Source organism: Canis aureus, chromosome 21, assembly GCF_053574225.1.
Source record: "Canis aureus isolate CA01 chromosome 21, VMU_Caureus_v.1.0, whole genome shotgun sequence".
Taxonomy (NCBI): Eukaryota; Metazoa; Chordata; class Mammalia; order Carnivora; family Canidae; genus Canis; species Canis aureus.
Window position 1 is genome coordinate 5,488,030 of NC_135631.1, and position 14,630 is coordinate 5,502,659.

General features: G+C 50.5%; 1 protein-coding gene and 1 pseudogene across 1 annotated transcript; one reads left to right on the forward strand and one right to left on the reverse strand.

The window, feature by feature from the left end:
• LOC144292388 (small ribosomal subunit protein eS25 pseudogene) lies at positions 1 to 352 on the reverse strand (annotated as a pseudogene).
• A 292-nt stretch (positions 353 to 644) lies between these two features.
• On the forward strand, positions 645 to 2,595 carry C21H11orf86 (chromosome 21 C11orf86 homolog). The gene is made up of 2 exons (XM_077862576.1): positions 645 to 1,122; positions 1,745 to 2,595. Exons 1-2 carry the CDS (start codon positions 853 to 855, stop codon positions 1,838 to 1,840), a joined length of 366 nt encoding a protein of 121 aa, XP_077718702.1. The 5' UTR covers positions 645 to 852; the 3' UTR covers positions 1,841 to 2,595.
• Positions 2,596 to 14,630: the final 12,035 nt, after the last annotated feature.

A 14,630-nucleotide genomic window follows, 5' to 3' on the forward strand; every position in this document is an offset into this window, starting at 1 on the left:
TCATGCAACTTGGTCAGCAGCTGGGGCATTTCCACCCTTGGTGTTGCTGGTGTAAATGACTTGAGTCTGTGCTTTGAAGCCAGTTTAATAAGTCCTTTGCTGAGATCCTGGGGAGGGGGCTTCCCTGGCCAGGGGACCTTGAATCTTCTCTCAGAGACAACAGCTGGGGTTCTATGCTTGTAGTTGAGAACTTCACAGTTTGTCCTATGTCACTCTGTCACACATTGAGCATGCCCCCAACCATGCCTTTGGGCCCCTTCTTTTGGGCCTTGCCCCTAGATTTGCTCACCAGGTCTTTGTCTTTCTTGGCTGACTTTCAGGCATCTCTCTTCTTGTCATCCTTGGGAGGCATTGTGAAGCTCAGAGATTGGTGGCCACCCTGGCAGCCTCCTAAGATGTCGGACAAAAAAAAGAAAAAAAAAAAAAAAGAGCTATCCTGTTTCTTAAAGGCACATCTCTGTTTTGCTGTTGAGCCATCTGTTCTCAGCATCAATAGAATAAATTTGGACAGCCAGGGCTGCAGGAGTTCAGGGGGGGCCAAGCACTTCAGGGGTGGAGAGATCAGAGAAGGCTGCCGAGAAGAGGAGGAGAAGGAGGAGGAGGAGGAGGGGAGGAGCAAGAGGAAGAGCCCTGTACCCCTTGCCCTAGAAGGCAAAGAGAGGCAGTGGTGACACTGACTCAGAGATGCTTGAACCCTGTGGCCTGCACTTTGGTTTATGATGGCCACCTCAGCAGTACCAACCTTTGCCCCCAAGTAAGTTCCCATCACGTGGGTGGAGACTCCAGGCCATCTCAGAAGCCACTGGCCTGCCGAAGGGCTGTAGCAGTCCTGTGCTTGCAGCCTCAAGAACCATGGGGCCAGAGCCACGCAGCCAGTCCTTGCGACGGCCACAGTCCTCCTACAGCAAGCTCCAGGAGCCCTGGGGGAAGCCTCTAGAGAGCCGACTGCGCCGGGTGCTGAGCCTCAGACAGGGGCAAGAGAAGTCCAGGCCCTCAAACAGAGGACCAGAAAGGCTGGACACACCCGGTCAGGAGGGGCTGCCAGGGGGCCTGGAGGACACAGAGCAGCTGATCCAAGCCCAGCAAGGAGACAGCCGGCGGTGGCTGAAGCAGTATCAACAGGTTTGGCTGAGGGTTGTTGGATGGAGGAGCACTACAGGGGGAGGGTGGGGATTCCATAGAAAGGGATCCAAGGTAGCAAAGGCTCAGAAGTAGAAACATATAAGGCCAAGGACCAAGAAGACAACAGAGCTGTCTGGAGGTGAGGCTGGAAAGAGAGGTGTCCAGGCATCATATTTCAGAGAGCCCTAAATGCATTTGGAATTTATCCCACAGGCACTGGGGAGTCCTGGAAGGTTTTACAGCAAGCTAGTGATGTGGTCAGAGCTGTTTTAAAATGATTAATCGGGCAATATGTTGGATGGGTGGATTTTGCTAGAGGCAAGGAGATCAGCCAATAAAACTTCCCCAGGGTTGCCTCTTGTGTTCCTCTGACCCAGCAAAGGGGGCATCCTGACCCCCTTGGAGGGAGCAGCTGGCTCCTGGCCCTGCCTCCTTCTTCTATTTTTTTTTTTTTTTTTTTTTTTTTTGCCTCCTTCTTCTAGGAGAAAAATTTCCCAGTGAGCAGAGCTCTTGTCTCTGGGGTCTAGCACCACCTGGTGGCTATAGGTGGAAAATACCTGAAGCCTACCAAGCAGCTGTGAGACAGGGACCCTGATTCTCCCCCTCCTCTGTCTTCCAACAGATAAGGAGAAGGTGGAAGAGCTTTGTCTCCAGCTTCCCTAGTGTGACCTTGAGCCAGCCAGCCTCCCCACAGCCCTCTCTGGGCACCAGCAGCTAAGGATATTGAAAGTGGTATTGGCCCTTGCTGCACCCAGGTCAGATGGCCATGTCTATTGACCTACCTCTTCCTGGCCCTCTGGACCCTTCTGCCGTGGACTGCTCCTGCCTTCCTTACACGGTGCACCGAGGCCTCTGCCACCAGCTCACCCCTTGGCCCTGGCCCTCCACTCCAAGACTGGCTCTCAACAAAGACCTCAGAAGGGCAAGAAGAAGGGGGCTCAGCTGTTTCTTGGTGGATTCTGCCCTGTGGGCATGGAGGCACCCCTGGACAGTGACATGTATGAAGGCCTTAGAAGCCTGCCTAGAAATAAGGGTGTCGATACCCCTGACCCCACACAAGACCAGTCATGAACTTCCAGGACAGAGCTCAGTGAAGCCAGACCTATGGCTGAGAGGCTCTTTGCCTGCCCACACCCCTACCCCTGCCATCCCCTGCCTGCCAGCAGCTAGTGGTAGGCAAGGCTTGGGTCTCCCTCCCTGACAGTGAGCTCCCCAAGGGCAAGGACAGTCAGGGCAGTCATCGGTACTGGAGCCCTGTAGCTGAAAGGCCCAGACCTGGATATGCTCACTTGTATCCTCAGTGTCCCAATGAAGTAAGCAAGGGAAGCTTTCCCTCCCTGTGTGACAGAGGTGGAAACTGAAACCCAGAGCAAGGAAAGAATTCTTGTTTTTGGCACCTCCGGCCCAACCCCCACCCAGTTCAGCCCCAACCTTGGGGCTGAACACAGGAATAAAAATTGCTGATGTCAACAATTTGCCTAGTGATTAACTCGTCTAACAGGGGAAAGCTTGGCTCAGAATTTGCCAGAATGGTGGAGCAGGGGCACCATAGGCAGGTCACCTATGGGTCCCCAGGAGGCTGGTTCCTTCTTGCCACTTCTCTTGACCTCACTCCATGGAGGATTGCCACCTCCTCCTGTGCTGACCTCCAGTCAGCTTTGGGGGACCCACTTTGCCTTTGTGCTCACCCTCATGAGGCCCAGAAAGAGCACGGGCTCATCCAAGGCCACACAGAAGGGAGGGTCTTACCCCCAAAAACCTGAGCATTTTGAGAGGCACTGGCATTTCTTGTGGGGTCCCCAGGGCTCTCGTGGCTCAAGCAGACTGAAGGTCAAAGGTGAGAGGGCAGGGGATCCCAGGGTGGCACAGCGGTTTGGCGCCTGCCTTTGGCCCAGGGCACGATCCTGGAGGCCCGGAATGGAATCCCACATTGGGCTCCCGGTGCATGGAGCCTGCTTCTCCCTCTGCCTATGTCTCTGCCTCTCTCTCTCTCTCTGTGACTATCATAAATTAAAAAAAAAAAAAAAAAAAAAAAAGGTGAGAGGGCAGCTACAAGCATCCTAGTGTAAGGTCTGTCCTGGGATGATGGGGAGACCCAAGGGTTCAATCAGACAGAAGGGAGGTTCCCTGTTTCCGCAGAGCCCAGAACCCTGGCAGGACTATTGGGGAATAAGGAGGGTCCTGGGTAAATCATGTCCCAGAGAGACACTGGGATCAGAGACCTGGGTTCCTGGCTTGGAAGCTGGACTCTGGGAGCTGACCAGAAGCTTCCGGCCCAACTAGTCACAAACTTTAGATGCCCACTGCTCTGCTGCCTTCTGCAGTAGCCTTTTGGGTGTCTCTGGGGAACTCCAGGCTCCAGGAAGCACAATCTGAGTCTATAGCTCCTGCAAACCCTCTGGATGTCTGGAAGAGGAAACTGAGGCCCAGAATGTGAAGGTGTCCTCATCACCCTCTAGGTCTCAGCCCTTGAGGCTCCTGGAAGCCTCTGTGTCCCCGAGGATTTTTCTAGCCCAACTCTTTGCTGTTCTCTTTTTTTTTTTTTTTTAAGATTTATTCATTCATTCATTCAGAGAGAGCGGAGAGAGAGGCAGAGACACAGGCGGAGAGAGGAGCAGGCTCCATGCAGGGAGCCCGATGTGGGACTCGATCCCGGGTCTCCAGGATCACACCCCGGGCTGCAGGCGGCGCTAAACCGCTGTGCCACCGGGGCTGTCCTTTTTTTTTTTTTAAGATTTATTTTTATTTATTTATGATAGACATAGAGAGAGAGAGAGAGAGAGAGAGAGAGAGAGGCAGAGACACAGGCAGAGGGAGAAGCAGGCTCCATGCCGGGAGCCCAACGTGGGACTCGATCCCGGGACTCCAGGATGGCGCCCTGGGCCAAAGGCAGGCGCGAAACCACTGCGCCACCCAGGGATCCCCTCTTTGCTGTTCTCTTACTCACCATGCTCTGTGACGTTTGTTCAGTTAGTAGCTTTTGTCATCCACAAGACAAAAGGTTCCATGGAGACCTGGCCTGCTCACCACCAGGACCCCAGTGCCTGGTTCAGAACCCAGCCCATACTAGGTACTCAATAAGCTGTTGTTGAGTGAATGAGGCACTGGCCCAAGGTCACTCAGTAAGTTGATGGCTGGGTGGGCCTACAGCTCACAGGTCTGGGGGCTCCCACTCAGGCAGAACAGTTCTGCCTCAGCCTTACCGGCAACTCCATCATCAAGGAGCACTATCTGGGGCCCTTGGCAGAGGCCTTCAACAAATCATGCACACACTCTGATAGGTTGCTTCCAAAGGTGGCCTCCGCCCTCCATCCTATGGTTCACACCCTCTTGTGTTGTATCTTTGCCACACCTCCCACCCAGAGAAGTATTTTATTTTCTCTCCCCTTGAATCTGGGTGGGCCCTGTGACCTGCTTGGACTAACTGAATGCAATGGAAATAATGTTCTGGGTCTTCTAAGTTTGGGCCTTGAGAAGCCTTCCAGCTTCTGTTTCTGGCCTCTTAGAAGCCAGCTGCCATGTAGAGGAGTCCAGGTGATCCTGCCTCTAAAGTGTCCCCTAAATAGGTATGTCTGTATTCTAATCCCCAGAACCTGTGAATTTTTCCTGATACAGAGAAAAGATCTTTGCAGATACATCAAACTAAGGATCTTGGGATGAGGTGATCATCTTGTATAATCTGGGTGGGAGGGGCCTAACTCCAACATGAAGCTTCCTTAGAAAGATGCACAAAGGAAAAGACGTAGAGGCCGAGGCCATGTGAAGGGGGAGGCAGAGAGTGGATTGAAGTGACCACAAGCCAAGGTTGTACCCAGCCACCAGTAGCCACTGATAGAGTCAGGAAGGATTCTTCCCTGGACCCTCAAGCATCCCAATCTCAGACTTCTGGCCTCCAACACCAATAAATTCCTGTTGCTTTAAGCCACAGAATTTGGGGAATAGGTACAGGCTCCCCAGGAAACTAAAACAGTGTGTTTGTGTGATTCTACTTGGCAGAGACTGGCCAGATGGCTAGGCAACATTTCCCAGACTTCCTTGCAACCCAGTATGGCTGTGTGGCCAAGCTCTTGCAAGCAGAATATGAATGGAAGTGGCATGTGTTGCCCTTCCAGACCCAGCCACTAAGCCTCCCTGTCCAGCCCTCAATGCTTCCCTCCTCACTCACAGGCCCGCCCAGTGCAAAGGGTCTAAGGGGGCTTTGAGGCTAGTGGATAGTGATGACCCAAAGCAGAGCCTCTTGTCTCCCATCTGGACTGTGAAGTGGCTGCAAAATAGGTCTTGGTTGTGTGGAGCCTCTGATTTGGAGCTGCTTGTTATAGCTGCAAGTCTATCCCAACTATTTCATGTCAGCTCTGTGTGATTCCTTGGGGACTAGAAACCCCCAGAAAGGACAATTCTTTTTGCTCACTTTGGACAGTGTCTGCCTTGTTGTAGGTGCTCAGGAAACAGTTGCTGAATTACTGAGTGCTCAGCAGCCAGACCTAACATGTGAGCAGGAATTAGCCAGGCGGAGGGAGGGAGTAAGTGTTCCAGGTGGAGGGAGTGGCCTGGAAGGTCTAGAGTGAACACAATGCATCTAGGAGGTTGACCATTTGAACCAAACCATTTGAATGGTCTATGACAGAACAGAGGTCCCTGGGCAGCCCAGGTGGCTCAGTGGTTTAGTGCTGACTTCAGCCCAGGGCGTGATCCTGGAAACCTGGATCGAGTCCCACATCGGGTTCCCTGCATGGAGCCTGCTTCTCCCTCTGCCTGTGTCTCTGCCTCTCTCTCTGTGTCTCTCATGAATAAATAAATAAAATCTTAAAAAAAAAAAAAAAAAAGAACAGAGGTCCCTGGCTCAGGCTCTGGACATACGTGTTGCCTCCCCCCAGCACCTCCCCAGATGTGCCCTCTGCAGGCCTTGCTTGTCTTGGTTTTGTTTGCACATGAAGACTTCACTCTCGTGGGATAGGCAGGCCCCTGGGAGGACCCCTGGGCCTCGGGTCAGGCTCTGGGACTGCCACTCATATACTCATGCCCCTGGGGCTTCAGTTTTCTCATCTGTCAAAGAGAGAGAATAACCTTGCTTTGCTACCCTTTGGGGTGGGGTGAGGTGACAGGAGGAAGCATAGGTATCACTAGGATGGAGCTGGGAGCTGGGCTGGAGCCTCGGCAGGGGCTTGGGTTCAAACAGGGTGAGAAAGAGAAAGAGGGGATCTAAGGTTGCTTCCAGGTGGGCCAGCAAGCAAGCCAGCAAGCAAGCAGACCTCCAAGGACGTTACCGACATTGTGGGTCTGAATGGAAGGAGGTGGCTCCCTTGGAGGCCTCCCAGATATGCATGGTAGCGGTGACCTGTGTGGAGAGATGACCCAGCCAGCACAAAAGCCCCAGGCTCTCTAAGGGCCAGCATGAGCCCAAAGATCACATAGAGACCTGTGTTCTGTATCTGATGCCCACAAGGGCAGAGCCTCCCAGGCCTTTCCCCTGCCATGGGGGCTGAGAGCCAGGAGCTATAGGAGTCTGACACCCTTCAACCCACTGCCTGCTCAACATCCTGCCCCTCTGTGCATGCTTCCAGAACAGGAGAGCTCGTGGTTTATCAAGTCTTGCTCCTTCCATGTGACTTCTGCCCTCAAGCTCACAGTCCTGCTTGAGAGGGGGACAGATGAGCAGACAGACAGATGGCCAGCTGCTCTGTTTCAATGCAGAATGGAGTAGGAGCTCATGAGGCTGATCAAGTAGGAGGCCACGAGTCCTGAACCAGTGCACACTCTGGGCTTGGCTGGACATCTTCCCCAACTTCCTGCAGCCTGCAGCCATGCTGGAGGGGAAGAGGTTGTCCTCTGGGGAAGGAAGAGGGAGGGCAGATCCTGCAGGTGGAATGGGGCCACTTGGTGTACTAAGGGGGAAGGCAGCAGGGCAGGCGGGAAACATCGTGTCCCCAAGCACCTCTCAGAGCAAGCACAGCCAACCCAGCTGCAAGGGCACTCAGAGCAGTTTGGTCTCATCTGTTCAATAAATACAAAACTGGTCCATCCTCACAAGGTTGTTTTAGTTCTTCCACATTAATGCATGTAAAGCCTTTGGAGCGTTTGGTCCTCAGTTTTTTTTTTTTTTTTTTTTTAAGATTTTATCTATTTATTCATGAGAGACACAGAGAAAGAGGCAGAGATACAGGCAGAGGGAGAAGCAGGCTCTCTGTGAGGAGCCTGATACGGGACTTGATTCCAGGACCCCAGGATCACAACCTGAGCCAAAGGCAGATGCTCAACCACTGAGCCACCCAGGCATCCCTGTTCCTCAGTTCTTAATAGCCAGGTCCAGAACATTCACCTTATGTGACCCTGGGTGGGTCCCTTCTCTGGGCCTCAGCAGCCTCCCCTGGGAAATGGGGGTGCTAATAATAGCATCAGACTTGCAGTTTGTTGGGGACGAGATGGGCCGAGGCACACATGCACTGACCCAGGGCCAATGCACATAAGTGCCCATTCAGTGAGAACCTCAGGAAGCCTGGCGCTCAAAGCCCGATGTGTCCTCAGCTCACCTTGGCCTGGCCGGGCCTTGGCAGGGCCGTGGGCATTGGAATCCAGGAAAGTGGGCCCAGCCGCAGACCAGACAGCTGCCCCCAGGCTTCCCAGGACACTGTCTGTCCTCTAGCATCAATGCAGACATGGCGTGGGAAGAAGGCCTCTCCTCACCCTGCACTGTCTGTGGTTGTCGCTAAACCTCCCTGCCCCACTCCCCACAAGGCCCAATCTCCCTTCTCTGAGCTCGACACAAGCAGTTAGTTCAGCCAACACTCAGAGCCCTGCTCTGGTAGAGACTTCAGACGGGATAACATGCACAGCCCCTGGAATTCCCCACGGTGACAAACATAAATGAACCTGCATTCCAGGAGGTGGCTCAGGGAGTGGGTGTGCCCAGAGAAGGGTGAGGTTAGCTTTTGCAGGGTGGGTGTCAGAGAAGGCTTTTTGAGGACCGGACAGCAGAGCAAGTATGCTTGCCCACAGTGGAAGGTTGGGAAGGGCGTGCCAGGCAGAGGGAAGAGCATGGGCAAGGACATGGGGATGTGGCATAGCTGGAGTGTGAGGAGATCCAGGCATACCTCATTCAGTTTTCCTGGGGAATGGATAGGAGTGGGGAAGGCAGGGACAGGTCCACAGGGGTCAAGGCTCAAAGGACTGGGGATGGCACTTCACCCAGGGAGCTGTCACAGGGTTTTCAGTAACAAAGGAAGAAAGATAGCTTAAAGATTCTCTGTGACCACTCCAGCCCAGAGCGTGGTGGGAACCCTCTGGGAGGAGTGCAGATGAATTGTGTTGCCATTTTACAAATGAGAGTTTTGAGGCCCCAATGGGCTTGAATGGGTCACACCCAGTGAGATGACCCGGGCTGAGCGCTCTATATTTCACATCCTATCTCACCTGTTAGGCCCAGGTCCCCACATGCACCTTGGCTTAGCTCCACCTTCTGTCTTCTTTCCTCTGCTGGATTCCACCATCTCAGCTAGTAGCTCCTAGCAGGAGGGGTGTTTGGCCCTCCCCTTCCCAGGGCAGGCTTTAGCCCTGAGAGCTGGGGGTGGATGAGTGGGTTAGGATGGGTGCCAAGGAGGCTGCCTGCAGGTCTGGGCCCCTGCTTCTGCCCTTGGCACTGGACACCCTCTCAATCTTTCCACATCTTCCTCTTACTCCCGTTCTCACCTCCACCCTGGAGGCAAGTAACCCACCTCTGCATCTTTGCTGGCACAGTTGCTGCCTCTCAGAATACAGGCATCAGACACAGTGACTAGTCAGTGTGCATATGATAAATATCCATAGGCTATGGATGATTGGAAGGCTAGAATCCAAAACTGTTCCCAATGTCTGCCCCTTCACCTTCCTACAGCAGAAGGGCACCGGGGATTGGTTCCATGGGGAGCTTAAGTGAGCTGGAGCCTGCCCAGTGGGCTCCCTGCAGCCAGTGGAGTCCCTGAGAAAGGACACTCCTCCTGGTCAGATTTCCCAGGTGCTCCACAATAGAGACTGTATTCCTGGAATGGGGGCTGGGGCAGCCTATTCCCAACCAAGAATCCTGGATCTTCAGAGACATCAAGAAGGGATTTGGTTGCTTGGCTCAAGGGGCTCAGTTACCCATTTGCTCACTCGTCGTGTGACCGCTGGGAAATCCTCCATCTTTTCAGGGTTTTACCTTTTTTTAAATCTGGAAAATGAAAGGATTGGATGGTTTTCCACGTACAGCTCTTTCTGTTTCAATTAACAAGAAACTCAACCCAAACTTGTTTAAGGGAGAAAAGAATATGTTGGTATACATAACTGAAAAGTTTAGACATAGACTGGCTTCAGGTACAGCTTTCTCGGGGGCTCAAAGCCATCCCTAGGACCTGCGTTATCTCCCTCTCCCTTTCTCCATCTCTCTCTCAGATTAATTCTCACTTCATGATCTCCTCATGGATCTACAACAGCTCCCAGCCCTTATATCCAAAGTCCACAGGGAAAGAATGCTTATCTCTCTCCACAGGCTCATCCTTGAACCAGTCACTGTGACAGGTAATGTAAGGCTCTGACTGGTCAGGTCTGAGTTGTCTTCCTGGGAATCACATGGGACAGGATGAATTCTCCAACTCAAACATAAAGCTTTTATAGGAAATAGTCAATTTCCCAAGGTCACACAGTCCCCCCACCCCTCCGTGTAACACAGCCCCCACCCCCTTACATGTCCCAAACCTTTTCCCAGTCATCTGGTCCAGCCTGACAACTCCAAGCTTTCCATAGGCAGGACCAGAAAGCTTGTTGCTCGGCGTATCAGTCAGAGTCCACCAGAGAAACAGAACCAGTGTGAGACATATATACATACAGATTTACTATAGAAATTGTTTCATTAAGAGGCTAAGTGCACAGTTGGCAAACTGCAGACCCAGCAGAGCTAATAGAGTAAGTTCCAGTCCAAGTCTGGATCTAAGTCCAAAGCCTGTAGGAAACCAATGTCCCAGCTCAAAGACAGGTGGGCAGAGAGAGTGAATTCTGCCTCACTCCACATTTTGTTCTTTTCATACCTTCAACTGATCAGATGAGGCCCACCCACACTGGGGAGAGCAAGCTGTACTAAGTCTACCAGTTCAAATGTTAATCTCATCCAGAAACATCCTCACAGATGCACTCTGAATAATGTTTAATCAAATGTCTGGGCCTTCCATAGCCCAATCAAATTATGCATGAAATTAACCTTTACAGCTTATCCCCTACTCTCCCCATGCCACTTCCACTAGCTAATCTTGTTGGCCTCATCTTCAAAGTTCATCCAAATTCTGAGAACTTGCCTTCCATTTTAGTACCAAAGCCCTGAGCTAAGTCACCATCCCCTATCATTAGGACTATGTCTGTGCTTTCCTATCTGGTAACCCACTTCCAACTCAGCCCCTTGCCATCTACTTTTCACGTTTGTCCGGGGTTATGACTCTAAAGCTAGGGATCCCTGGGTGGCGCAGCGGTTTAGCACCTGCCTTTGGCCCAGGGCGCGATCCTGGAGACCCGGGATCAAATCCCACGTCGGGCTCCCGGTGCATGGAGCCTGCTTCTCCCTCTGCCTGTGTCTCTGCCTCTTTCTCTCTCTCTCTCTCTCTCTCTCTCTGTGACTATCATAAATAAATAAAAATTAAAAAAAAAAAGCTAAAGTCAGATCCTAGCAATCTTCTCAAAACTCAGAAATGGCTTCCCTGCTTATGCACTTCAAATCTCATGGCATACACCACCCAACACCATCTGGCTACCTTTCAAACCTCATCAGAGGCCTCCCCTCACCTTGTCTCTCAGCTGCGATCACAACAATCTCCTTGTTGTTCCTTAAGCATATTGACATACTATCCCACCTCAGGGCTTTTACATTTACTGTTCACTCCACCTGCAAAGTTTTCCTGCAATACCTACCTTACTTCCTTGCAATCTGTTTTTTGTTGTTGTTGTTGTTTTAAGATTTTCTTTATTTATTCATGAGAGACAGAGAGAGAGAGAGAGAGGCAAAGACACGGGCAGAGGGAGAAGCAGGCTCCATGCAGGGAGCCTGATGTAGGACTTGATTCTGGGACCTCAGGATCACAACCTGAGCCAAAGGCAGACGCTCAAGGCTCAACCACTGAGCCACCCAGGCATCCCTCAATCTTGGCTTATTGATTGCCTCATCACAGAGGAATTTCCTGACTTTGCTAATTTAAAACAACTCTCCTCTTCTCATCCTTCCTCTCTGCACCTTACCCACTTATTCTGGCCAACATATTTTCTTACTCCTATTCTCTCTGCCATTAGAAATTCAGCTTTATGAGTCAGGAACTTTTTTTTTTTTTTTTTTTCCCAGCAAAAGTGGCTCAACTTTATTACAGGGAAGCTAGGGAGGAGCGGGGCAAGTGAGGGTCTCTGTCAGGAACTGCCATCACTGAGCGGGACTGCCAGGCCCCAGGTCTCTCTAGAAGGCAGGAGAGGATCAGGGTCCTGCTCCCTTTGGTCCATCATGGGCTCAGGGGTCCAGGCCCTCACTACTTGGGGCCGAGGTAGGAAATGGCCTTTCCTGTTTTCTCCAGGGTCCCCAGTAGAATGTCCACGCTGTGCTCAGAGTTGATGGAGACCTTCTTGTTGGGCAGGTCAGTGTCAAACTCAACTCCTCCCAGCTTGTTGAGCACCCGACTGACCGCGTTAGAGCATCCTTCACAGGTCATGTCCACAGAGAACTCGTGCTTCGGCATGACTGTGGATGGCGGGTGGTGGTGGTGGTGGTGGTGGTGGCGGTGGCGGCGGCGACACTCGGCAGGCTCAGGATCGGAGCGCTGGCTCGGCGGGGGTTCCGGGGCTGGGCACCGGGGAGGGCTGCCCCTCCCGCCAGGCCTCGCGCCACCGGCCCGCCCGCAAGGAGTCAGGAACTTTATATTCTTTCTGTCCTGTTGTCCCCCCAATACGTTATGCATAGTAGGTGCTCAATTAATAGTTGTTGATGGGGACACCTGGGTAAAATGAAAATGGAATGGGAGAAAATATATGCAAATCTTATCTCTGATAAGGGGCTGATATTCAAAATGTATAAAGAACTCATGCAGCTCGATAGCAAAAACACAATATCTTTTTTTTTAATTTTTATTTATTTATGATAGTCACACAGAGAGAGAGAGAGGCAGAGACACAGGCAGAGGGAGATGCAGGCTCCATGCACCGGGAGCCCGACGTGGGATTCGATCCTGGGTCTCCAGGATCGCGCCCTGGGCCAAAGACAGGCGCTAAACCGCTGCGCCACCCAGGGATCCCTCTTTTTTTTTTTTTTTTGATAAAAACACAATCTCATTAAAAAATGGGCAGAGGATCCGAATCAATTTTTTCCCAGAGAAGACATACAGATGCCCAAGAGGTACAAGAAAAGCTGCTGGACGTCACCCATTGTCAGGGCAATGCAAATCAAAACCCCAATGAAGGGGTGCCTGGGTGGCGCAATTGGTTGGGCATCTGCCTTCAGCTCAAGTCATCCTGGGGTCCTGGGATGGAGCCCCAGGTTGGATTCCCAGCTCAGTGGGGAGTCTGCTTCTCCCTCTGCCCCTCTCCCCCACCCATGCTCTTTCTCTCACTCCCTGTCTCTCTCTCTCTCTCAAATAAATAAATAAAGGCTTAAAAATAACCACCACAATAAGATGTTACCTCACACTTGTTGGCAATGGCCGTTAGCAAAAAGAAAAGAAATAAATGTTGGCAACGATGTGGAGAACTCACCACTCTACTCAGCCTCAGAGTTGTTAGTGGGAATCTTCTCTGGATCCCACTTCTCTGGGTGGGTGGTAGATCATCTTTTGCTATTCATAATAAGCCCCCTTTCAACCACACTCCAAGTTTGTGCTAACTAGGAGACATGGAAGTTGGGGGAAGAGTTGGTTGTCAGAGGAAAAGGCCCTGTGATCAGACAGTTGGAATTTCCAGTTGCACCTCTGGACCTCTGGGGCAGAAGGGAGCTGGAGATTGAGTTAAATCATCAATGGTAAAAAAAAAAAAAAAAAAAAAAAAAAAAAATCGTCAATGATGAATGATTTAATCAATTGTCTTATGTACAATTGAACACTCCAAGGTACTGGGAGGGGTGGTTCTCCTGGAGAGGGCATGGAATCTCCACATCTCTTCCACATACTTTGCCCCAAGCTTCTCTTCCATTTGGCTGTTCATCTGTATCCCTTTTTATATCTTCAGCAATAAACTGTCAAACAGAGTGTTTCCCTGAGTTCTCTGAGCCTTTCCAGCAAACTATTGAATTTGAAAAGGAGGTCTGGGGACCCCTGATTTATAGCTGGTCAATCAGAAGCAGGTAACAACCATGACTGGCTTTTTTTTTTTTTTTTTTTTTTAAGATTTTATTTATTTATTCACGAGAGACACAAAGAAGCAGGCTCCCTGCAGGGAACCAACCTGATGCAGGACTCAATCCCAGACCCAGGATCACTTCCTGAGCGGAAAGCAGATGCTGAGCCATCCAGCATTGCTCTGTGATTGGCTTCTAAAATGGAGACAATTTTGTAGAATTGAACCTATTGCCTGTGGGGTCTATGCTAAATCCAAGTGGTTAGTGTGAGAACCGAATTGTAGGGCACCTAGTTGGTATCGAAAGTTGGTGGATTGTTGAATGTGAGGGAAAATCCACACGTTTGGTGTCAGAAGTGTTGTGAATATAGAGAGAAACTGCTTTTCTTTTAGATGGTTGTGAGAGTTCTCTGGAGACACAAGTGGAAGCATTTGGGGGTGAAGGTGCATAACACTTGTACCCCATTCTCAAATAATGTGTATATAGGTGTGGGTATAAATGTATGTATATGTGTGAATGACAAAATCAGTGTGGCAAAAACTGGTAAATCAAGGTGAAGGTGTACCATCCTTGCAACTTTCCACAGGTCTGAATTTTTTCCAAAATAAGAATTTTTTAAAGTAAAGCAATATGATAACTTTGCAAAAGGAGAGGCAATCGGATAGTATGTGTCTCCTGATGGAAGAAACAGTACCACCTATGAAACAATCTTGCCAAAAAATAAAAGTTGAGCCTGTATCTTATTATACTTCTAGATCCAACTCCGAATTTACAAGATCCCCTTGGGGACAGAGAAACATGTTATATTATACCTCAGGGCTGCAATCAGCAAAATCCAGGCTATAGTGATCCCTAAAGGACAGGCCAAGCTTTTTTTTCAAAAAAAGAAGTTGTAAAGAAAACAAGAGAGATGAAAGGGACCTCTAGAGTAAAAGAAACCTAACACATTAGCCAATCACAGTGTATTTGGATACTAATTCAAACTTTTTTTTAAGGAAATTCTTTAGGAAATATTTGGCACTTTGAATGTTGACCAGACAATTTAATGGTGTTACAGAACTATTCCTGGGAGGTGGGCATGAAAACTATACTATTATATTAATGAAAAACTCCTCATCCTTTAGATTATTCTTGCTTCTTGTGGATAAAATGATGCACCATCTGGGATTTGCTTTAAAGGTGAAGGATATGGACAGGAATGCAGATG